This window comes from Pezoporus occidentalis, unplaced genomic scaffold (genome assembly GCF_034315485.1).
Source record: "Pezoporus occidentalis ecotype Australia unplaced genomic scaffold, CSIRO_AGI_Poc_V1 ctg42, whole genome shotgun sequence".
Taxonomy (NCBI): Eukaryota; Metazoa; Chordata; class Aves; order Psittaciformes; family Psittacidae; genus Pezoporus; species Pezoporus occidentalis.
The window spans coordinates 5,517,604-5,541,264 of record NW_026915747.1 but is presented as its reverse complement, the minus strand read 5'-3'; the positions used below and the strand labels follow the sequence as shown (position 1 = coordinate 5,541,264).

The window sequence follows — 23,661 nt, the reverse complement described above, 5'->3', positions numbered from 1 at the left end:
AACCTGTCAAGACCTTTTTAGATCCCATCCCTTCAGGACAGCTTTCAAACACATCTTTTAACAAAAAAATGGAACAGCCAACCATTTACTGCGCTTAAAAACATAAAACCAACCCAAACCCCCACATTTCTATACTCAGTCCTTTCTTCTTCTGCAGAAAGCTGTGGGGTTTCCATGGGGGGAAAGGGACTTGGGGGTTTAATTTTTGATGGCACCTCTAACACTTCATATTTGCAGCCAGACCAGCTTGTATTCGTGTCCTTGCTAAATGGCACTCAGTGATTGCACTCTACAGCCAGGTTGCAACACCAGGCACTCTCAAAGCCTTTTCACTTGAGGCCACCCCACTCCAGTCAGGCCTCACTTCACCACTGTTTTATCTTCGGAGATTCCATTTCCCATTACCAGCAATTATCAAGACAAAGCACAAAAGAAAAGCTTTCATGTTGGGCTGGAAAGCAGCTGAGGCTCAGTCCAAGATCATGGAAGTCAAGGTAAGGTCTATACCTGGTTTAGGTGACAACAAGTAGAAGCATGATGTTTAAAACCAGAAAGAGTTTTCCACTTCTGTAGTTTTACTAACAGAAAGATGATTTAAGTGCTGGCAACAAGCAAGCTATAAAGCAGCACCCCAGATGATGCTTCAGAATACATAATATGACACTAAAACCTTTGTCTACTTTGTGCTCGACAACCTACCACAGAACAGGAGCAGAGGCAACTAAAATGAAGCAAAGATGTCTACAAAGAATGCATAAGATCAAAAACACACTACAGATAGAGCTAACAATGGATCTGTTACAACGAAAACCTTCCAAGCTTGTGTCTCCCCTGCTATCCCGAGAAGAGTCAGTTCTTAAAATTCAGTTTCAGCAAGTAACCACATTGTCATCACAACAGCTTTGCTGTCCAGAGCAGGGAGATGAAGAGTTAGAGAGAGATGAGAAGAGAAGCTGCGTGGAGACCTCATAGCAGCCTGCCAGTATCTGAAGGGGGCCTATAGGGATGCTGGGGAGGGACTCTTCTTTAGGGACTGTAGTGATAGGACAAGGGGTAATGGGTTCAAACTGAAACAGGGGAAGTTTAGATTGGATATAAGGAGGAAATTCTTTCCTGTGAGGGTGGTGAGGCACCGGAATGGGTTGCCCAAGGAAGCTGTGAATGCTCCATCCCTGGTGGTGTTCAAGGCCAGGCTGGACAGAGCCTTGGGTGGCAGGGTTTAGTGTGAGGTGTCCCTGCCCATGGCAGGGGGTTGGAACTGGATGATCTTAAGGTCCTTTCCAACCCTAACTATTCTCTGATTCTATAGATGGAAAAAAAAGGGAGAGCAGTAACAGTAACAACAACTCGTTTGACTACTTGGAAGCACAAGCAGAAATAGTTTATAATTAGCTTTAAAGTCCAAGTATTCCTCTGGATCATGTCAAGAAACTGGTCAACCATCCTGAGCAGGAGTAAGGTTACAAAGGGACCTGGAAACCCCCCATGGTGGGTCAGCTGAGAACACAGCCAGTGCCACATGCAGCCAAGGAAAACAACATGAGCACCAAAAATAAGACCAGAAGACTTCAAAAGTTGAATTCCCAATGGGGACTATCCATTGTCTGTCACTGGCAAAGTCGAAATCAGGACCAGAACTTCATGCCCCCACTCAGTGTGTAACAAACCATCACTTACATTATGCAAGAGACCCAAGTGCATGATAAAAATACTTTAAGGTGATCAAGATTTACTGTTGCATCATGAACTCTCTCAACTTGGGCATTCCATTTCAACTGGTTGTTCTTAACCTGCTTCCATTCCACACCCTGATATGCAAAAGGAGATGAGTGGGAGACAGGCTGAGCAAAGCACTAACAGCTCAAAGTACACCATAAATACTGATGCTCCTCAAGTTAGTAGTGACTCCTTCAGTTAGAAAACCTTAATTCAGTAGAAAACCCCTGATATTTGGGTTACTATTTTTTGTTGTGCGTGCAGCTCCTCTGGTTATGGTATAAAGAATAAATCAAGGAAAAAAGTACATTCTAGAGAGAAAACTAAATGCTGGGGGTTGAATGCATTCATATTGCTCACACTACCCCTAAACGTGAAAAGCCTTTCAGATTTTAAACGGCAACTGGCTCCTTCTTGAATAATAGCTTTAAAAAAAACAGGGATTTCGTATTTAAATGGCATCTCTAATTTTCCCACTCCTTCATTCCAAAGTTATCTGGAGTCTTCAGCCAGACGGAGCCCTTTACTGCTAATTACTTATATCAGCCTTTAGGATTTTAATTTTAGTACTTTGAACAATTAAGAATAGAAAAGCCTTAAAGGCTACACCATTTCCACATCAGTTTTAATATGTTCAGTACATTAAAGCAAGCTTGGGATTATTTCAGTTCTCCAGCAGCGTTTTGAACGCTCCCTTCAAAAGAAGGGCTGGGAAATGAAACAGCTCGACGTGTAGAGAAGTACAAACCATAGAATCAGAGTGGTTTGGCTTGAAGGGACCTTAAAGCTCATCCAGCTCCAACCCCTGCCACAGGCAGGGACACCTTCCACTAGAGCAGCTTGCTCCAAGCCCCTGTGTCCAACCTGGCTTTGAACACTGCCAGGGATGGGGCAGCCACAGCTTCTCTGGGCACCCTGTGCCAGCGCCTCAGCACCCTCACAGGGAAGAGCTTCTGCCTAAGAGCTCATCTCAGTCTCTCCTCTGGCAGGTTAAACCATCCTGTTGTCTACTGCTAGAACAACACAGTTTCTGCCACACTCATCTTTGCTTCAAAAAGCTTGTGGCACATGAAAAAGAAAAGGCATTTGAACCATCCCATAGGGCACCAGCCATTAAGGATAGCGCTGAGGCTAAAGGCTATTCACACCTACTGAAGAGCAATAGCAAATGCACAATCCCCATATACTAGGGGGAGAAATTATTGTAGTTGCTCAGACGTATGGCACAGTCACCCAGTTACACATCAGTGTAATGGCAGCCAGCACAGACTTGAGTTAATTCAAGTCAAAGAATTTTGGTAGCCAAGAACAGGCATCCATACTGTTAGCAGAACACTGCTTATCCAGCTTGGAAAGAACCTCTGGAGGTTTCCAGTCCACCCTGCTGCTAAAAGCAATGCTAACTTCAATGTTAGACCAGGCTCAGGGCCTCCAGTCAAGGTATGGAAATCTCCAAGCATGAGGATTCACAGTCTCTCTGGTCTCTTGCTCCCGGTGTTTAATCCCTCTCATGGGGAGAGGTTTTCTCCTTATGTCCAGTAACTTTCTCCCACAAAAAGTGCTAATAGTTACTTCTTGTTTGCATGTTTCTGAGAGGAGCCTGGCTCCATTCCTGGAGCAACCTGGTCTAGTTGTCCCTGTCTATAGCAGGCGGTTGGAAGTGGATAAGCTTTAAGGTCCCTTCCAACCCAAACCATTCTGATTCCATGATTTTCCCTCCAACACTTTTAGATGGTCACAGCACCAAAAAAAGCACTGTTCTCTGCAGGCTGAACAAACCCAACTCCTGCAGCATCTCCTAATACATTAAGTGCTTCTAACCCCAACCCACCTTGGGGGCTCTCCATTGTACTCACTCCTGAATGTTCCTATTCCCATACAAGTAAAGGAACATACCTTTCCTGCAGAGGGTCCCCCAGAACTGGCACTCCAGATGCAGCCTCACAAGTACATAGTTACTTCCCTTCATCTGCTGCCTCTGAGCCTGCTAATACCAGAGTAGGACATCCAAATAACGGCACACAGTGTGACTGAGCCTGACACTGTGTTATCCAAAAGCCAGTGAGGGAACCAGACCTCTTCCCTGTCACTGCCACCCTGCACACGCACACGGAACTAAGGGTGCAATTACCACACCAGCCCTGCTTTTTGCTCCTTATCCTCACTGTGGGAAGCACCTTGGATAATGATGATTAAAGATGCTCTAAAACACGCAATGGTATCACATTTAATTAGATTTTCTTCTCTTTCTTTTCTTCCCTCATCTTAGGCTACATTTCCCAAGTAGTTACCTGGTCTTTAATACTCCTATTACCTACTGTGTGCTATTCATACTAACAAAAGGACTAATAGATGTAGAAATGTACATAGAGGAAAAGAATTAACACTACAAGGCTCTGGTTAAGACTGATAATGGAATAGCAGCCTTTTCTCAGAGAACCTGAAAATGAGATGTACAGAAGAGAGCTACAAGTGTTTTCAGGGGCCAGAATAAGCAGCTGAGGGTCCTTCAAGCCCCTTTCTCACACCCACCTGGCTTACCTAAATGGAAATAAGTGATTAATATTCACTTCTGAGGCTGGGGGAGATAATGGCATTTTATGTTTGAATACCTGGCCATAAAAATCATTATAGGTCAAAGAGCTCCTCTACACTTATCTTTTGGCAGTGGTTGGGATGCAGAGAGGAGCTACAACAAAAGAAAACAGCTGGAAGGTGAATCAATCAACAAACATCTGGTTGCTCTTCTTTAAAGAGATGATTTACCATGCAAATAGTGCCAAAAGAAACCATAGATAATCCCCACCACCACCTTTATTCTGCCTTTTTTGAACTCTGAAAGAAGTCTGTCTCTTCAATTGAAAGCCACAAATAAATAAAAACCGCTGTATTCAGTCGTATCATAATTAAAACATTGGCCTGATTACAACAGAATTTGGCTTAAATAACCCAAGAGCCACTTAAATACAAAACCACTTCATCTAACTCAAAGTATTGGTTTGGATTACAACAGAATTTGATTTAGATAATGTATCCCTGGCCATGGCAGGGGGTTGGAATCGGATGATCTTAAGGTCCTTTCCAACCCAAACCGTTCTATGATTCTATGACAGTTATTCTGGATGCTAAAATCTACTTATCTACTTATTATTGTACTCATTATTACCCCTAGAAAATAAGGCTCAACGAAGCATGCCTGGAAAAAGAGCTCTGCTTTGTATGAGCTAAAACCCCCATTTTAGAGGAAATAACAGTGGCACCAGAAGCTCTCTGCAGCTTGTTTAAAGGTTACAGGCAGTTTATAGCAGGGCTTAATTGCCTTAAAAAGAACATGTAGCAAAACATTTGCTGATTGTAACATCCCGCTTGGAAGGGTTTAATTTAGCAGTTTATAACAAAGTAGAACCTAAGCACTAGTAAGAGATTTGTTAAAACTCTTTGTTCTCTCCTGACTTTGGCCAAACACAGGTAAAGCTGCACATTCCCTGAACAGGTTTTTCACCAGTATTTGAATCTTGTAGAATCCCAGAATGGTTTGGGTTGGAAGGGACCTTAAAGCTCCTCCAGCTCCAACCCCTGCCACAGGCAGGGACACCTTCCACTAGAGCAGCTTGCTCCAAGCCCCTGTGTCCAACCTGGCCTTGAACACTGCCAGGGATGGGGCAGCCACAGCTTCTCTGGGCACCCTGGGCCAACACCTCAGCACCCTCACAGGGAAGAGCTTCTGCCTAAGAGCTCATCTCAGTCTCCTCTCTGGCAGGTTAAAGCCATTCCCCTTGTCCAAAGCCCCTCTCCAGGTTTCCTGTAGCTCCTTTGGGTATTTCAAGACTGTTATAAAATCTCCCCTTCTTATTTTCAGAAAAGCAATGTAAAATAGTTGTGAAAAGAGAGGAATTTTTGTGTGTTAATTCTAGACCTCTACAGTCCTGGAAGCCTGTGAGAAGATAAGAAATGTGGCTGCTCTACCCTTGATAGTGCTCAAGGCCAGGTTGGATGGGGCTTGGAGGAAGCTGCTCTAGTGGAAGGTGGCCCTGCCCATGGCAGGGGTTGGAACTGGATGAGCTTTAAGGTCTATTCCAAACTGTTCCATGTTTCTATAAGCAGGTGCTTCTTCAGGTTAAAACCTCAGAATAATGATTGTTCAAACTAGAAAACCAAATGCTTTGGGGCTGGGGTACCAGCTTATCCTGAGTTCACACAACAGAAAAGGAAACATGAACAAACAACTGAGAAAGGTTAAAAGGAAGCAATGTGCTGGGTCACCATTTGAAGCAAAAGAAGTCACATCACACGCAGTCTGACAAAGGGAAAAAGCTGAACCCTTTGAATAAAGCAGCAAATAAATAGCAACAACTGAGGTTTCAGCTGCTTTGCTGGGTGAGTAAGACAATGCTGACATTTAAAAGGAGGAGAATTGATGTACAGCTTCTATAGGAACTCGTTTTCAAGAGTACAGGAAAGGAAAAGGACTAAGAAATACCTTAAACATGTGTAGCCAGATCTGAACAAGCAGCTCACTGAATTCAGCCAGCACCTGACTTGTGTCAGTAAGGATCTAACCTCTAAAGTTTAAGGAGCAGGAAGGTGCTCATTCATACTCCAGCTGTTGGGAATTTGCACTGGGGAAAACAGCAGAACAGCTACAAATGATGGTCTGTCTCTACAGAAATTACTACAACAGACAGAAGAGAAGATAATGCCTTAGAGAACTGATCCTCAACCTTCTACCACCACAAAGGTGTCTAAGGGATGAATTACACACAAGGTCCCTCCCAAGCCAAACCATTCTCTAATTCATCTCTAAATTTGTTCTATATTTCTGTTGCAAGGTGAATCAAGATGAGGCTGAAAAGTTGCTGCCTTTGAAGGCAGGACATGCAAATAATGGGACACATGGAAAACTTGCACCTAGGCTACGCTTAAATCTAAAGACTGCAAGCTCTCTGCTATCAAACTGCCACAGGCCAGTGTACAGCAAAGGGTGAGCTGCTATCAAGACAAACGACCCTGAACTTAAAGAACCCCCAGATGGTTCTCAAGCAGGGAGCTTTTAGCTAAAAAGCATGGAAAACAGGAAAAGCACAAATCAACACCACCTATCCCTGATTGTCACTGCTCCTTCCCCTTAAAAACAGGAAAGGGAGAAAAGGTACACACAGGATGTGATGATTAATGAGTAGCTGTACAACACTGATGACGAACAGCACCGAGTGTTGATTAACATACTGGATATTGAGATGATGAAGAAATTGCTATCAATTTTGTTCACCTTTAAACAGTCTTGAAAGAATTGAGCTAAAAGCAAACAAAGAGCTATAAATGACTGAGGACTACAGAAGGTGACTCCTTTGCAGTACTTTGGACATAGCTGAGCTTACTCCCCTTCTCAAGATGAAAAGATTTGCTGACTGACTGATGCAAGAAGGGGGAGTAATGTGGATGACTGCAGCAGAAAGGGGAAGTTTAAAAGATTAGTTTGAAAGAGCCAGAGCTACACGCACGCAAAAAGTGCTCAGGCTGCAAGAAAACAGCTCTTCCCGAGATGAGCTGTCAGTGGCAGCTTGTTTGATGGGGAAGGACAGGGAAAAACATACATACAGGAACATGGTAAAAGGGCTACTTGTTTGTGGGGTTATAGCAATCTGAACTTCCCATTTCAGCTTGAACCCATCACCCCTTGTCCTGTTGCTACAGTCCCTGATGAAGAGCCCCTCTCCAGCATCCTTGTAGCCCTCTTCAGACACTGGAAGCTGCTCTGAGGTCTCCACGCAGCTTCTCTTCTCCAGGCTCAACAGCCCCAATGTTCTCAGCCTGTCTTCATATGAGAGGTTCTCCAACTCCTGATCATCTTTGTGGCCTCCTCTGGATTTGCTCCAACAGCTCCACGTCCTTCTTACATTGCTACATCTTACAGAACTTGCCTTTTTCTCCTGCTGATAAAACCACTACTCCTACTTTATAAAAGCATCAAAGCAAATCTGTTATAACTACACTAACACAAAGCACAAACATCCTTTACATTTAAGTGTTAAAATGGCACTGACCCAACCTAACTTACTGTTTCCCTCTACAAACTTTAAGATGTGTACGAAATTGTGGTCCTCACTTGCCATCCTTTACTCCAGCTCCATGAATTTAATGCCTTGGAATTTGCTTCAGTCCTGTCACCCATCAATCATTCTACTCCCTCCTCCACTCACTGTAATACATCAATGTCTTTCCAGTCCAGAAGTGCTGAAACCAAAAGCAGTGCTGAAGGAACAGAGCAGCTAAAAACAATGAAAGGGGATTATCCAACTGCTCACTTGGACTTCCCTTCAAATGACTTCCCTGAAATGGGGAAGTCAGAGTACCCACTGGCAGCATGGAATTGCCCAAGATTGTTTCCATTAGAGTGATGTCTTGATGGGAATGAGACATATACTGCCCCAGTACCTGTGATAGTTGTGTGCCTCCAACCCTCAGCAGCTCCTGGGCAATAAGGTGAAATTAGCAACTGAAAGATTCAGTGTCATTGTGCCACACAGGGCAGCAACACACCTCTGCTAAAGGACAGCCCTGAAGCCAAAACCTTAAACTGGAGCAAAAACTGACAGGGAAAACACAAGGAAGAAACATCTCTAGAGTGCTATTCAGCACAAAGGGCATCAGCTTTCCCATCAAAAGCTGCATATTGCTAAGTGCTGGAAGCTCAGAGTGTTCTGGGAAAGGACTGTGATTGCTTGCTCTGTCCTCACTCTCCCTTCCAGCAGCCTCTGCATCAGGCAAAGCACTGGCCTAAGATCACCTTTGGGCTGACCTTGCACAGACATCTATATTAAATCTCACTGGAGCACTCTCAGGGACTGGCAATATAGTTGTAGGTACTGTGAAGGCAGCACAAACAACCCAATGGGCTTTTTCTTTCACTTTTCCCTGCCATACTTTTTTGTCTCTTCATTTAATGCATTTAGTTTAATTGCCATTAAGAAAAGTGTGTTTTTTCAGAACCATCTCTATCCAAAAAGTCTCCTCTCTGTATGAATTATATATATATATATATAACAATGGTATCTGTCCTGGGTTCAGCAGTAGCAGTCATTTTTCTCAGTCTTAGCAGCTGGCGCAGCGCTGTGGTTTTGACTTTCATCCTGGGAACAGTGCTGATAACACCAATGTTTTTAGTTACTGCTCAGTCATGTTTACTCTGACCAAGGACTTTGTGAGCCTCATGCTCTGCCAGGGAGGAGGGGAAGCCAGGAGGAAGCAGAGACAGGACACCTGACTCAAACTGACCAAAGAGGTATTCCATACCACAGCACGTCATGCCCACTATATAAACTGGGGGCAGTTACCTGGAAGGGCTGGATCACTGCTCAGTCAGGCTGGGTATTGGTTGGTGGGTGGTGAGCGGTTGTATTCTCTCCCCTTGTTACCTCCCTTACCATTATTATCATTGGTGGCAGCAGCAGTGGTTTGTGTTATACCTTAGTTACTGGGCTGCTCTTATCTCAACCTGTGGGAGCTACATTCTTTCCATTCTCCTCCCCATCCCTCTGGAAGCAGGGGGGAGGGAGGAGGGGAAGTGAGCGAGTGAGCTGCGTTGCTAACTGGGCTTAAACCACGATATACGTCCTAATGCATTTAAGTAAAACATCAGGATTTTCCTTTTAATGCAAACCCAGTTTAGCAAATCAATTCTCTTGCTGTCTTCAAGACAGCAAGATAGCCTCTCTTCTTCCTGTCTTTCATGCTTCCTGCTTCTCATCTCTCTTATTAAAGGAACCTTTAACTCCTTCCAATTAGCTCTTCATCTATTAATTTACTTCTTTTTACTACAGAATTCATACATCCACAAAAGGTTACATTAACCCGTAGTGTAAGGAAAACAGTGTCTCCTCAATCAAGCACACTGTACCCAAATCTTCATATATGACCTATTCAGCTCAGTTGCAACCCTCTGCCACAGGCAGGGACACCTTCCACTAGAGCAGCTTGCTCCAAGCCCCTGTGCCCAACCTGGCCTTGAACACTGCCAGGGATGGGGCAGCCACAGCTCCTCTGGGCAACCTGTGCCAGTCAATTTCTTATGGTGCTTGTTCCAGTATTTTACTATGGACAGAATTATGCCTGAACCAGAGTTCATAAAATCCAGAGTCCATAAAGTATTTCATGGAAAGACCACTTTCCATGTTTCCAAAAAACATCAACTCTGTTCAGAGCTGAAGTGATAAGAATGTTAATATCTCACAGGATAAAGCAAACGACTTCTCATCACTGCAGCTATAATAAGAAAAGATCAAATTTTATATTCAGAAATGCCCATTCCCAGCAGCACAGATCATAACATTATGGATGCCTCCCCCTTTCATTAAGGACAGGGTCTTGTGTAGCTACATCTCACTTTCACCATAAAGTGATGCCAACACCTCTACTCCACCTTCATTACAGCATGTTTTCTCATTTAATAAACTCTCATCAGCTTAAATGAATGGTTGTTATTAGTTAACAGCCACCCTATAACACTCTAGAAAGATATCAATGCTTGTTGGTGCATTAAGAGATGAGGGGCTGAGGTCAAGCATGAGTCAATGCAAATAAAGCAGGATTAGGTACTTACAGCTGAAGGCAACAGACTGCCTCAGATAATGGAAATTATAGGGTGAAAAGAATGAGACGAAGTTATTGGTAAGTGTAGTGAGGGGAAAATGATAAGATGCTCCCAAAGGAAAAGATGTTCCATGTTCTGATTTCTTTAAACTCAGCCAAGCAAGTTTACTATTATAAATATATCAGAAAATAGAATTTAAAAAGAGAAGGATACAGAAAAATGGTGAGAAATCTTCTAACAATACGTAGCATTAATGCTTCTCATATAAAGAACTTCAAAGTCATCTACCAAACTTAATCACTAAAGCTTTACCATGTTCCCTGAAGGCAGACAAATACTTCTAATAAATCCTTGCATCTGAGCAAGGGTATGGTATTAAGCTGAGATATTAGAAGTTCTTCCCTGTGAGGGTGCTGAGGTGCTGGCACAGGGTGCCCAGAGAAGCTGTGGCTGCCCCATCCCTGGCAGTGTTCAAGGCCAGGTTGGACACAGGGGCTTGGAACTGCTCTAATGGAAGGTGTCCCTGCCCATGGCAGGGGCTTGGAACTGGGGGAGCTTTAAGGTCCCTTCCAACACAAACCTTCCTACCATTCTACGATTTCCATGTTTATGTGTGAATCACCTGAACACATCCTAGGCATACAACAACTTAAAACCAAATCTGCGCTCCTTCTCATCCGTACCTCAACCACACAACTAAAGAAATCACAGGGTTTGCCAACCAGTAAAAACTAATACAAGAGAGTTCCTTTAAGGATAAGCACTTAACACACCTCAGTGGGTAACCTGAAATGAGATCCAACCCTTGAGATGTCAGCTTCCCAACTTTGTTTCCTAAAAGGCTTCCTTGTAATCAATGAGATCAATGATGATGAGACTCAGTGTTAGCTGGGGAAAGACTTCAAGGCATGAAGTACTGGGAAAATATTACTGGTTTTGTAATTCAGAAACAAACTTCAAGCAGGGCCAAAATTTAAATGTAATAAAAGCATTTCTACAGATTCCCAAACCAACAAAAGTCTTATTTCCACTTATGGCATTAATTCCAATATATGGAACTGTTTCACACCAGTACCTGAATCCCAGCTCTGCCATGAGAAATGCAAGAACAAAATGAAAGGCTGCTTTTATTGATTTTCATTGTTCCAGCTGAAAGGCTGACAGTAAATAAAATGCACACTGAGAACTGTGTTCCCAGTTTTCTTTATTTCATTATTCCACACTACTCATAGTCTAGGAAGGCTGCTCACTACACAGTACTTGTAACTGAGTCTCTTTGTAGGATACCAAGGAAAGCCACAGGTAGCAGCTACATCCAAGTAACAAAAATTAACACTCTTAACGATGCTCAAGGCTACAAATATCCAGTGTTTCCTGAGAACACATTATAATCAAAAGGAGCATGACCAATAGGTCAAAGGAGGTGATCCTTCCCCTCTACTCTGCTCTCGTGAGACCTCACTTTGAGTATTGGGTGCACTTCTGGTGTCCTCAACATAAAAAGGACATGGAGCTGTTGGAGCAAGTCCAGAGGACACCATGAGGATGCTCAGGGGCTGGAGCACCTCCTGTATGGAGACAGGCTGAGAACATTGGGGCTGTTGAGCCTGGAGAAGAAAAGCTGCGTGGAGACCTCAGAGCAGCTTCCAGTGTCTGAAGGGGGCTCCAAGGATGCTGGAGAGTGACTCTTCATCAGGGACTGTAGTGACAGGACAAGGGGTGATGGTTCAAGCTGAAACAGGGGAAGTTCAAGTTAGATCTAAGGAAGAAGCTCTCCCCTGTGAGGTTGGCAAGTATTTTGTGTAAAATACACATGAAGACAATGGATCTGCATCTTGTGTGCTCCTGATATAAAAGTCAGACTTCACAATGAAGCGATGCTCTTCAAAAACTCAACCCGATAGAGATCTTATCACAGGGAGATGGGTCTCATACACATGTTCTGAAGGAGCTGAGCAAAAATCCATTGAATGCATCATAAGGATACCGGTGTGAGCTCAGTGTGCTTTAATGAAGCTGCATTTACCTGCACAGGACTAATCTCCCTTGGACCAAGGTGTCCCTTGGCTGGACTCTGCACGAAGTGCATTTAATTCAATGCAACAATGGTAACAGCCATTGGCTCCGCTCTAGAATGTGAGCAAACTGGCAACACCACAGATCTACTCTGAGAAAAACTAGGTGGTGTTATTCACTTCAAGAAGCAGAGCAGGAGACACTGATTAATTCTTTCCCTGACATAAGGAAACGGAACTGTAAATCCTTAACATTGAAAAGGAAAGAGAAGTAGGTGGTGGAGTGTTCCCTGGCCTACTTCTTGACAAGCAAGGTACTGTCACTTCAGCTTTGTATTCCCTGGAACAAAGACAGGCAGGCTAAAGGAGAAGGATGTGCTCTTGAGTAAAACACACATATGAATCAGTTCCTAGCTCTTAACACAGCAAAGTGTGAAGTTAAGTCTAGTCCAAGGGCTCCATACTTCCTTCTCTCCACCTTCATTCTTCCTACTTGTCATCCTCCTAACAAAAGCAGTTTCAACTGGAAACAGCAGTTATCCTCACTCCTATCTCCCAGGGATCCATTTTTGCAGTTTCATGGTGCTTTGTTACCAGACACAATCCCACCCCAAAGGAACTGTACTCCTGCTTTAACAAATCAAGTTCAGAGTGAAGTGTTTCATGGCCTATTGGAATGGGAAGACTTGCTAAAACTCTGTATACTTTGCCAAGCTAGACATGTTAGAGCCAGTAAATACAAAGAAAGCCTAAGCAATTTTCATTTAATCATATTATGATATAGCCTTTAATTACTTGATTTAACAACATTTCTTCCTTCTACTGTTTTCAGCATTTCATCTCTTTGATTATTTAAGCAAATGGAAAATACTAATTTCTCCCTATGGGCACCTCATGGGTCAAGAGTAGAGTCAGAACAATTACATCAACCCCACAGCCCTCTCTGATACTTGAGTTCATTAAGTAACTGCCAGGCAGAGAGCACAGTGCCCTTCAACACACGGACCAATGCTGGGGGAAACCAGTCAAAAATTGCTTCCTCCAAGCAAGAAACCTTCAGTCCTTGCCGACTGCTGCACATCCTGCTGTGTGCCCTCTGCTTCAAGTTCTGGCTTGGCTGTAGTGTTACATAGCACACCTAAAACATCTCTTCCAGAAAAACTCAGAACCTTACCTTCCAGCAACCAAGCTCATCCTTCAGGTCAAGTGCAAGCTACACCTTCAAGCCCAGCTGCCTTTGCCACCAGCCCTGCTGTTCTACCCTTTGAACACTGCCCATCGCCTTTTCTTAGGGAACTCCTTCTGAGCCAGAATTCCTCGCTCAGCACCTGACCACAGAACAATTTAGGTCCAAAAAGACACTTAAGATGACAGAGTCCAACCTTTGCCCACCACTGCCAAGGCCACCACTAACCCATGGCACTGAGGCCTCATCTCCACGCTGTGTGAACACTTGCAGGGACGGTGACTGCAGCCCTGCCCTGGGCAGCCTGTTCCAATGCCTGAGCACCCTCTGGGGAAGGAACTGTTCCTCAGCTCCATCTAAACCTGCCCTGGTGCAGCTTGAGGCCGTTTCCTCTTGTCCCATCCCTTGTTCCTTGGGAGCAGAGCCCAGCCCCCTCCTGGATCCATCCTCCTCTCAGGCAGTTCCAGAGGGTGAGAAAATCTCTCTCCCCTATGCCCCCTTGTTATGTTAAAGGAAAAATACACATGGTCCATGTGCACTCAACTGCCACATGAAAGTGAACTTCACTTTTAGGAATTTAATGTGTAAATAACGATGCTTGACATAAAAAGGTAAAACCTCATAATTTAAAATAAGTATAGACAGAAACTAACTGAAATACCTTTGATCTGAAACAAGACTTCTATCTGTTCCAGATCCTCCTAATTTCCCCAAAGCTTCACTATTCAAAGGAGGCTGGAACTAAGGTTTCTTTTAACACAACCTGTGTTAGAAGCAATTACAGAACAGGTAACCTGCTCCTGCCAGCTCTGCGCACCAAAGTGTGCATTATCAAGATGCTGAAGGAACACAGAACATGGATACGTGGTATCTAAAGCTCATCTGTGGATACAGATTTGGGAACAAAAAAGCTGCCACTTCAAATTTTTACCTTCCTACAAATAGAAGCTGTCACAAACTACCTCTGATTGTGTTCGTCCTACTGGGAAAAGCTGCCATTCTTTTACTAACAATTCTTGCCAGCATTACTCAGTCACTGCACATTAGAACCAGCAGCTGGAGAGTTTGGAGTGCTAATGAAACCTGTAACAAAACCATCTTCAGTCATCTTCTGCAAACAATAAGGGAATTAAAATTTCAATTTAAATGCAGAGGTTTGAAACATGCTTCAGTGGCAAAATTACTTCAATTAATGTGAGTGGAATACAAAGGACAGGCTGCAGAAGCAGGATGCAGCGAGCAGAAATGATGCCATTAGGGCGCTTGCATCAACCTAATGCACAGGTCTCATTTGGACTGTACATATCACACGGCTACAGGCAGTGGTATTAATCAGTGCTTCAATTTCAGGGGGAGGGAGACACGCTCCTTGTCACATCACTTGGGGCTTTTTATAAGCTATGAGCATCTGTTTACCTGGAGGAACGAAACAAAAGGACAGAGATCTATAGACACACTTCGCTGCCCTGACAGCACGGTAATGATTCTACGTAATATTCATATCAGACGGAAGGAGGAAGAAATTACGCTGCAGGCAGTGAGTGATTACAACATCACTGTCTTGCAGAGGTAGCATTAAAGGGAGATGGCAAAAGCCACTGAGCCTGCAGTGATATCTGCCTGTGACAAAGCTCCAAATGCAGGCAGGTAACTGTGGCTTTATTCCAAGTACACTTGTCTCCAAATGAGAACTGCAAGTGTCAAGGAACTGCTGAAATAGGGCCTTCAATTTTCACTTCAGGTCTCTCTGCATTTCTTGATGTATCAAAAAAGCCCAAACAAACTCACAGCTGCTTTTTACATCGTTATCATCTGATTTCCTACAAAAGATATTCTATTCTGGAAAACAAAACCACACAAACAAGAAACAAAGCACACGGAAGTCTTTACCTCAGTGAGGTCTACTACTGGCTCTAAGGTGGCCTTGAGCAACCTTGCTGACACCTTACAAGTACAGGTGTAAAAACACCTGCACATACAATACATTGCAAGCCAGTAACCTCAAATACACATACTGCAAAACATTTCTGAAGCATATAAATAAGTCCTAATTATTTTTTATACTTCTCATCAGGGACTGTAGTGATAGGACAAGGGGTGATGGGTTCAGACTGAAACAGGGGAGATTTAGGTTGGATAGAAGGGAGAAGTTCTTCCCTGTGAGGGTGCTGAGGTGCTAACACAGGGTGCACAGGGAAGTGGTAAATGCTCCACCCCTGCCAGCATTCAAGGCCAGGTTGGACATGGGCTTGGAGCAACCTGCTGTAGTGGAAGGTGTCCCTGCTCATGGCAGGGGTTGGAACTGGATGAGCTTTAAGGTCCCTTCCAACACAAAACAGGCTATGATTCTACAAAGTACTGCTATTTTTCTTCTTACACTTCCTATCTGATATTCCAGAAAGGAAATTAATCATTCTGGAATTTTCTTCTGAATATTATAGATAGAATCATAGAATCAAAGGTTGGAAGGGACCTCAAGGATCATCTGGTCCAACCTTTCTAGGCAAAGCCCAACTTAGAATAGGTGTCCCAGCACCCTGTCCAGATGAATTTTAACAGTGACCAACATCAGGGAAACCAACAATTCCATGGGGAGATTATTCCAATAAAGAACTTCTTTGCATGAAAAATACAACAGCAAAGCCAAACCAAGCAGACAGGCAAGTCCATCAGTAGTAGAAAGCACCAACACTTCAGTTAAGTCTGAATACTGTGGGGTTCCCCCTACACTGACCACTCTTTATTTAGCTTTTATAACTGAAAACACCAGACAAACACCCCACTCCAATTCCCTGTACCAGACACCTGAGGAAAGGTTTGGCCAAACCTGACTGCTCTCTCCCACATGCTGCTTCAAGTCATTGCACTGCTGATCTGCTTTCAGGAAGTCCAATAGGTTTTACATATAGGATACATTTTATATAGTAGCTTAAAAATTCCACTCTACACAACAGAAATAGATATATTACCCATGGAAGATATAAGACAAGAGTTGATTTAAAAGGACAGTGAAGACTCTGAGGAGAGCAAGACTCAGAGAAGTCCTGCAAGATGGTTTTAAGAAGGAAGAAAGGGAAAGTTGTTACCAGATTACAGAAGACAACTGCACCACATGTGGCTTGAAAAGAGAACATGAGCAACAGAAACCAACAGGAAGGTGAGAGTGAAATCAGACAAGAGGGTGTGAAAGCAGCAACACAAATCCAGATAGGGCTACACATGCCAGAGAATGGGATGAGGAGACTGACATCAAACTATTGAAAAGGTTTCAGAGGGAATAAGCTGTAGAAAGTCACATTTAAGATAAAATGAGCTAAAATGGAAAGAAGGGAAATGAAGTTCAAGTCTGGGTTCTACAAATATGGGGTGATACAACTAAGATTTCCAACTCTTTTTCCTGTCGAACAGGAACGTACTCAAAGGAACATCTCAGAAAGAAAAGAACAGTAAAATAGAAACACACAGTAACAAAATAAGGCAATGAAAAGGTTTCCTTGAAGGCATTCTCTGGCAAACACACAAGGAATATGAGCAGATATACTTTGGCATTCAGTTTTGCATCACAGAAGCAGAAAGAATCCTACTGTTGTGGGTAAAGAACTAGACGGCAACAGAAATCATCAGGACACGAACAGGTAAAGGCAGCTCTGAAAAACAAGAGGCAAGCAAAGAGGATGGGAGACTATCACCCAAGGTCCAGCTAGGACAGATCAGAACAAAACCAAATGGAAACTCCAGTCCAAGAAAGCAGCAAGTGACAAAAGAGGAAACTAAGGAGGAAAACAGGAAACAGCAGCACAGACAGATCTGTCTGCAGACAACCATATGGCTGACCAGTATGTTCCCAACTCGAGGTACCACATCTCACCAGCATGTCTGTAGCATTGAGGTAGTGCTTGCTGGCCATGCATTGCTCCAGCTTCTGAGGCACTTGCTTGATGTTCTCGATCTCATCCAGCAAGTTCAGGACATGTTTGTGCTCAATGCCTTCAATCCACAGCTTGCGCAGCTCATCCCGCTTGCAGTGCAGCAACATCTTACATGAGAGCAGGTTCTCCTTCACCTACAGGCAACATGGCAAAAGTTTAATGAGATCTGGACCTGTAACTGGCAGCTTCTAACATAGATCAGCCCTTCCCCGCATTTACTTCATTAGGAATTCCAAAAAGGACACAGAACTATAACCAAATCCTGAACATTTCTGGTCATTCCTTTAGCTGAAGGAAAGGATAGAGTACTTACAAACCAAACTGCTTTCATAGTAAATGGGTTTGAGCATGTTTTCTACCTGTAGTGGAAATTTAACTTTGGTGTAACATGAACACACACACAGGATCCTATTAACCATGACCAGCAGCTTATTTGCACATGTTCCAAAAATCAATTCAGTATTTTGGCATACAACATGAATTCAATTTTCTGTGAAGGCAAATAAGCCACTACTAAGTTGTTTGCTGTAAACATTTTCCATCTGCCTATTAAATCTCCTGGCACATCTCCTCCTTTCCTCAAGTCTGGTGTCCATTTCTTGAAACATGACTACCTAAGAGTACAACCATCTTCCTAGTAACTCAAGTAATACCTTTTTTTCTTGTGAGAGAGAGGTTTTATCAGAATAAATTGCAGCTAAGATACAATTTAATTCAGCATTTCCATTATTTATCAAAGCCATCACATCAGGGGAGTGGAGCAGCTCTGCCCTGGAGCCAGGCTGAGAGAGCTGGGCTGGGTCAGCCTGGAGAAGAGAAGGCTCCTGAAGGGGAGACCTCAGAGCAGCTCCAGTGCCTAAAGGGGCTGCAGGAAAGCTTTGGACAAGGGCCTGTAGGGCCAGGCCAAGGGGAATGGCTTTAACCTGCCAGAGGGGAGACTGAGATGAGCTCTTAGGCAGAAGCTCTTCCCTGTGAGGGTGCTGAGGCGCTGGCACAGGGTGCCCAGAGAAGCTGTGGCTGCCCCATCCCTGGCAGTGTTCAAGGCCAGGTTGGACACAGGGGCTTGGAGCAAGCTGCTCTAGTGGAAGGTGTCCCTGCCTGTGGCAGGGGGTTGGAACTGGGTGAGCTTTAAAGGTTGCTTCAAACCCAAGGGCTGATCACGTAGTGTTACCATTCAGTTTGGTTTCTGATCCTCATGCCACCTTGTAAGTGGCAAAGTCTCCACTATTCCACCCCATTCCAGAAAATATCAAGAGCTTTTACTCTCCGCTCTTCCTGCTCAAAAATCACATCCCGCATTCCCAGCTTTAAGGTTCTCCCAGTATCCCCTGGTAAGGTCAGTGTAACGTAGTTTTCCCTGCATCGTGCATATCAATACTGCACATTAAAATGTGGCAGCTAGTAGCAGCCCAGCTTCACACATCGCTTTCACACTACTCTTGTTTTTGTGCTAAGTTCTGAATACTTCGGGTCCAACCTTTCCTCAGGCTGAGCTCTCACTGAATTACAGATGAAGAGACACTCAGAAGCAGGTCCTGTAATTTACTTTTAAATAATAAGCCTCCAAAGCACTCCAGAAATCCCATTTCAACACATTCTCCCTTGTTCACCTCAAGGTAGTTTACAAGAACACATGTGAAATACATAAATGGACCAAAAAGCAGACAAGCAGTAAATAGCATCAGCTACATAAACCAGTCTCCACCCAGAGCCTGAAGAGACTGAGATATCCATACAGTAACACTGCACTCTGTCCTTCTAAAAAAAACAGAAAAAAACCCAGCTAACATAGAAAACCAAATGTAAGAGGGCCATAACTTGCTGCAAAGGCAAACTAAAAGGTACAGAGTTCGTTTCAGACTTAATCCCTGCTCAATACCTTAACCAAAAGTGTGTCACTGACCCAGCACACCATCATCAGTGGGCTGGTGTTACAGGGAGCCAAAGTAGGTCAGCAAAGTGATAACAGGGCTAGAAGGAATCTCACAAGACAATCCTAACTCCTGTCCTTGCAAGAAGGATCATCAACTATAGCTACATTTGGGAGCACGGGAAGGAATGAACAGCAAGTCTTTAAGAAAGAGCTTCCCCTTGGTAGGGTAAACTGATTCTACTTCGTAATTCAGTTTTACAGTGGTAACACCTCTACAGCCAGATTCAAAACTAAGCCTTTCCCATCAGGAATTCATACAAGAATTGACTACAAAAGGCAGATACACACAGGGATCTGGACTATCACTGCCACAATTCCTAACACAAGTAAACACCGGTGCCATCATCCACCTTTCATAGGAGAGGAACATCAAAAGCAAGTCTGACAGTGGAAAACAGAGAGATGACAAATCAGATCTAGGACCTCCCATGAGATCAGGTCAAAACTACTTCAATACATATTGACCAAAACTAATAAGAAAACTTAAATATCAAAAGGTCCTTCACCTTTGCAGTCACTCTTGTAGGTAGGACCAAAAGGTCACAGCCCTCTATGTTTGCTTTGACCCCTGCAAAGCTTAGTAACCTGTGTGAAAATGGCCCATTGGCTATGGCTTATTTCAAATCTAGTGCAATTGATCTCTGCTTTCAAAGAGCAGAGCTTTGTACATAAATCCTACAATGAACTCTTACCCTTGGCAAGCATTAGGATGGTCTCATTTGCTTTGAAAAGGCTACATGAATTCTCAAAGGCAGACGGGTCAGTACATAGCCCCAGAAGGGTAAAAGCCCACTGCTCCTTGTGAAAGGTTTTCAGCTAAGAACTCCAAAGTGTAAAGAAAAGAAAAACAAAGAACTAGTGCCTGATTTGCAAAGTTTAGGTATAGCAAAATACACGGGGAATAGAAAATGGGACAGGAGACCAAAGAACTAATCTACTACTGCAAGGGCAGAGCAGATCCAACAAGTCCACAACAAAGATTGCCAGAGTTATTTACTGGCACACTACTGAAGTGTGAGCACTCAAAATGCAGAGATACAGGGGCACAGAGTTCATATATATTCACACAACAGAACTGAGCTTAGAAATAGCACCCAAATTCAGATTCTCAGGGGAAAAGCAAGCTGATGAATCACCCTGGCTAGTCAGGTGGTGGTTGGTGGCCAACACAGCAAAACACAAACAAATTAGATGGAAAGGTGTTAGCTTAGCAGCCCTTAGACTGCAGAAACCTGACAGCAACATGCCCAGACAAGAAGTGAAGAGGGCACACTGCAAAGCTTTGAGCTTCACATCCATCTCTCTGTTTGCTTTTTAATAGCTTCTGCTCTTAAACACAAGAGAGACCCCTGTGGAGGGAACACAGGTAGCAACACACAGCCAGGGACCCCTGTACTGGGACCGGATGGTCTGCTCTTCGCCAAGCCAGAGTTAACCCAATGCCTCTGATCAGGCCTAGATCAGGATTAGTGGGTAGCAAAGCTTCCTCAGTTCAACTTTCAGTTCAGTTCAGAATTATGATGAGCAGCTGGAGAAGCTGAAAGATAAATGTAAGTTGAAAATGGGATTTTACAACATTACACTATCATAAGAGGACTGTACACAAGAAGAAGAAAAGGCTCAGCAGGACCTTATCACTCTCTGCAACTGCCTGAGAGGAGGATGGAGCCAGGAGGGGCTGGGCTCTGCTCCCAAGGAACAAGGGATGGGACAAGAGGAAACGGCCTCAAGCTGCACCATGGCAGGTTTAGATGGAGCTGAGGAACAATTCCTTCCCCAGAGGGTGCTCAGGCATTGGAACAGGCTGCCCAGGGCAGGGCTGCAGTCACCGTCCCTGCAAGTGTTCACACACCACGTAGACAAGGCCCTCAGTGCCATGGGTTCAGTGGTGGCCTTGGTCAGGGCTGGAGCAACAGCTGGACTCCATCTTCAAGGTCTTTTCCAACCCAGTTAGTTCTATGATTCTAAGAAGAGAAGCTGCCCAGATTTATACCCAGAACATACCCCATGAAGCCAATGCAAACACAGAACTACACACAAAGCGTTCACCTGCTTGATCTTGTTGCGCGAGTTGGTGATGCGCTCAGTAATGCTCTGGTAGGTGCGGATGGCCGTGGTGAGCTCCGTGTAGTGCTGCACAATGAGCTCATCCAGATCCCGGTCACACTTCTCATAGGCTTCTTCCAGGCGCCCTTTCTCAGTCTCACGGTCCTCAACATCATCACTGGTAGATAAAGTCCTGCAGACAAAGAAAGGTGACAAAAATAGGGGTATTTTGAAGTTATCTATGAGGACATGAAGCCTTTGCTTAAAGAATTCATTACTATCACAAACCTTAAGCCACTCTTAAGTCTGTACACTTCAAGAGAAGCTTACTTCTGGGAAAACTTGTGTGTGTGCTGTTAGTAGAGAAAAACATACTTCAAGAATATAAAAACCCCTTAAATACTATGTTTCATTATTTCCATTTTCAGATACTTCAGAGCTTCTTTACTACACCATGGGGTTTAGGCAAAGTAAGTGTCCAAGGCCAAGTGCTCTAGCAGAAGGTGTCCCTGCCCATGGCAAGCGGTTGGAACTGGGTGAGCTTTAAGGTGCCTTCCAACCCAACTCACTACGATATCATACATACAGAGAGAAACCCATCTAAAGCCTACCCATGCTTTCCAATAGACAACCTGTTTTCAAACACAGACACATGTCATAGGCTCTAATCCCCCCCTCATTTATTTGAACCTCTGAGTAACACCAGATATTTTTAATCTTAATCTGAGCAAGATGTTTAATTTCTTTTACATATACACATACAGAACAATGAAGCTTGAGGTTCCAAGAAAACTGTTGAAAATGTAATGAAACTGGCACAGAAGACAAAAGCTTTTGTGGTCACTCCCAAGTTTCTACTCAAGAATCAATGTGATACTCATTTTCTCTCTCTTCCCCTCCCTCAGCCCTTTCTCATAAGACCCATCCTGCCCTCAGATCCTGAGGCCCACACCTGGAAACCATGGTGCTACCAGAAAAACCTGGGAGACAGCAATAGCCAGTATCTCCTACAGTAGGTTGCACTCGGAGGTCTTCAAAACACAACTTCAAAAGACATCTGGAGCATCTACTTGTTGAAAGTACAATGCCAGTATAAATACAACCGGTACAGCATGAAAACAAGCAGACTGTTACAGAAGTTTAAGCCCCTGAACTGAGGCACCATCTTAAGATTGTACAAATCCTGTACTGAAAGAGCATCAACATAGTAAAAGACTACAGCAGCCGTTATTCCCAAAGAAAAAGACTATGGAAAAAATACCCCATGAGGAATAATAGAGAATTTGTTGAGTTCTTCCCACATTTCTTAAGCTATTTCTGTAGAGAAGGTCAAATAATTGGAAGGAGCCAAAACCCACGTTGCTGAACACTGTGGCTGCTCTCTGCTACTTTCAATGAGGTCCAGCCAAACTAAACCCAGTATCTCCATCTGTCAAGAAAGAAAGAAAACATCAACTCTCCTTGCAGGAATAAGCACTTGTCCTCCACAGCAGGAGTTAGAAGGTAAGAACTGCTTGCACATCACTGAAAACTAACAATGGAGAGGAAGTTGTTTCCTTATGGTTTAAGAGGATCTTAAACAAGCACGACACAAGAAGGGTATTTGACAGATTTATTCTGAACTCTTCAATGCCATTAGGAAAGTAGCAGAGACTCAAGTGCAAAAAGCTCTTCTCAAAGACTTCACTCAGGAAATGCTCCCTCTCAGTGTCAAGAGACATACCCCAAACTTTCAGTTGACTCCTTCCCCTCCAAGCAAAGCAACAAGCTGTACCACCTACTCAAGGACTTCACCTCTAAACTGAAAGCAAAAACCATTTCACAGGGATCACAATCCAAGAAAGAGCAGCAAAGGCAAGCCAAGTGAGCAAGCAAATCTGTACTCCCACATGGAACACGGCATGAGGGGAGGACAGGAACACACACACTTGTTCTGCTCAACTACAAGGACGGAGGAATTACAGCCAAGATGTGTCCTACAGCACCCTACAAGAAGACAATGTACCCAAGTGATGGATTTTGGTTTTTGCTGGTTTAACACTTGTAGTCACTTTCAGATGGCAGTGGCACAAGGCCATAACAGATACCACATGGAAATGAGGAGAAGCAATCCTCTTCCCTTTGTCATGCCTCAGACTATCAGTGAGGGTGCCTCACACCCTCCTCCCAGATACCAAGAGCTGCACTTTTGACAGGGGATGAAGGTGCATCTCTCCTCTTGCATGAAGAGTATCTCGAGATGAGAC

The 23,661-nt window shown here is 43.8% G+C and overlaps 1 protein-coding gene across 2 annotated transcripts in view; it reads right to left on the bottom strand.

Moving 5' to 3' along the window:
- The window catches only part of EXOC4 (exocyst complex component 4), a 394,313-nt gene that overhangs the window by 351,296 nt on the left and 19,356 nt on the right, over positions 1-23,661 (bottom strand). For both annotated transcript variants that reach the window (XM_062634253.1, XM_062634254.1), the window contains exons 2-3: positions 21,419-21,608; positions 17,376-17,570 (exon numbers count right to left, since the gene is read on the bottom strand). In XM_062634253.1, the coding sequence (XP_062490237.1) occupies positions 17,376-17,570; positions 21,419-21,608 (385 nt within the window). The remainder of the gene's footprint in view (positions 1-17,375; positions 17,571-21,418; positions 21,609-23,661) is intronic.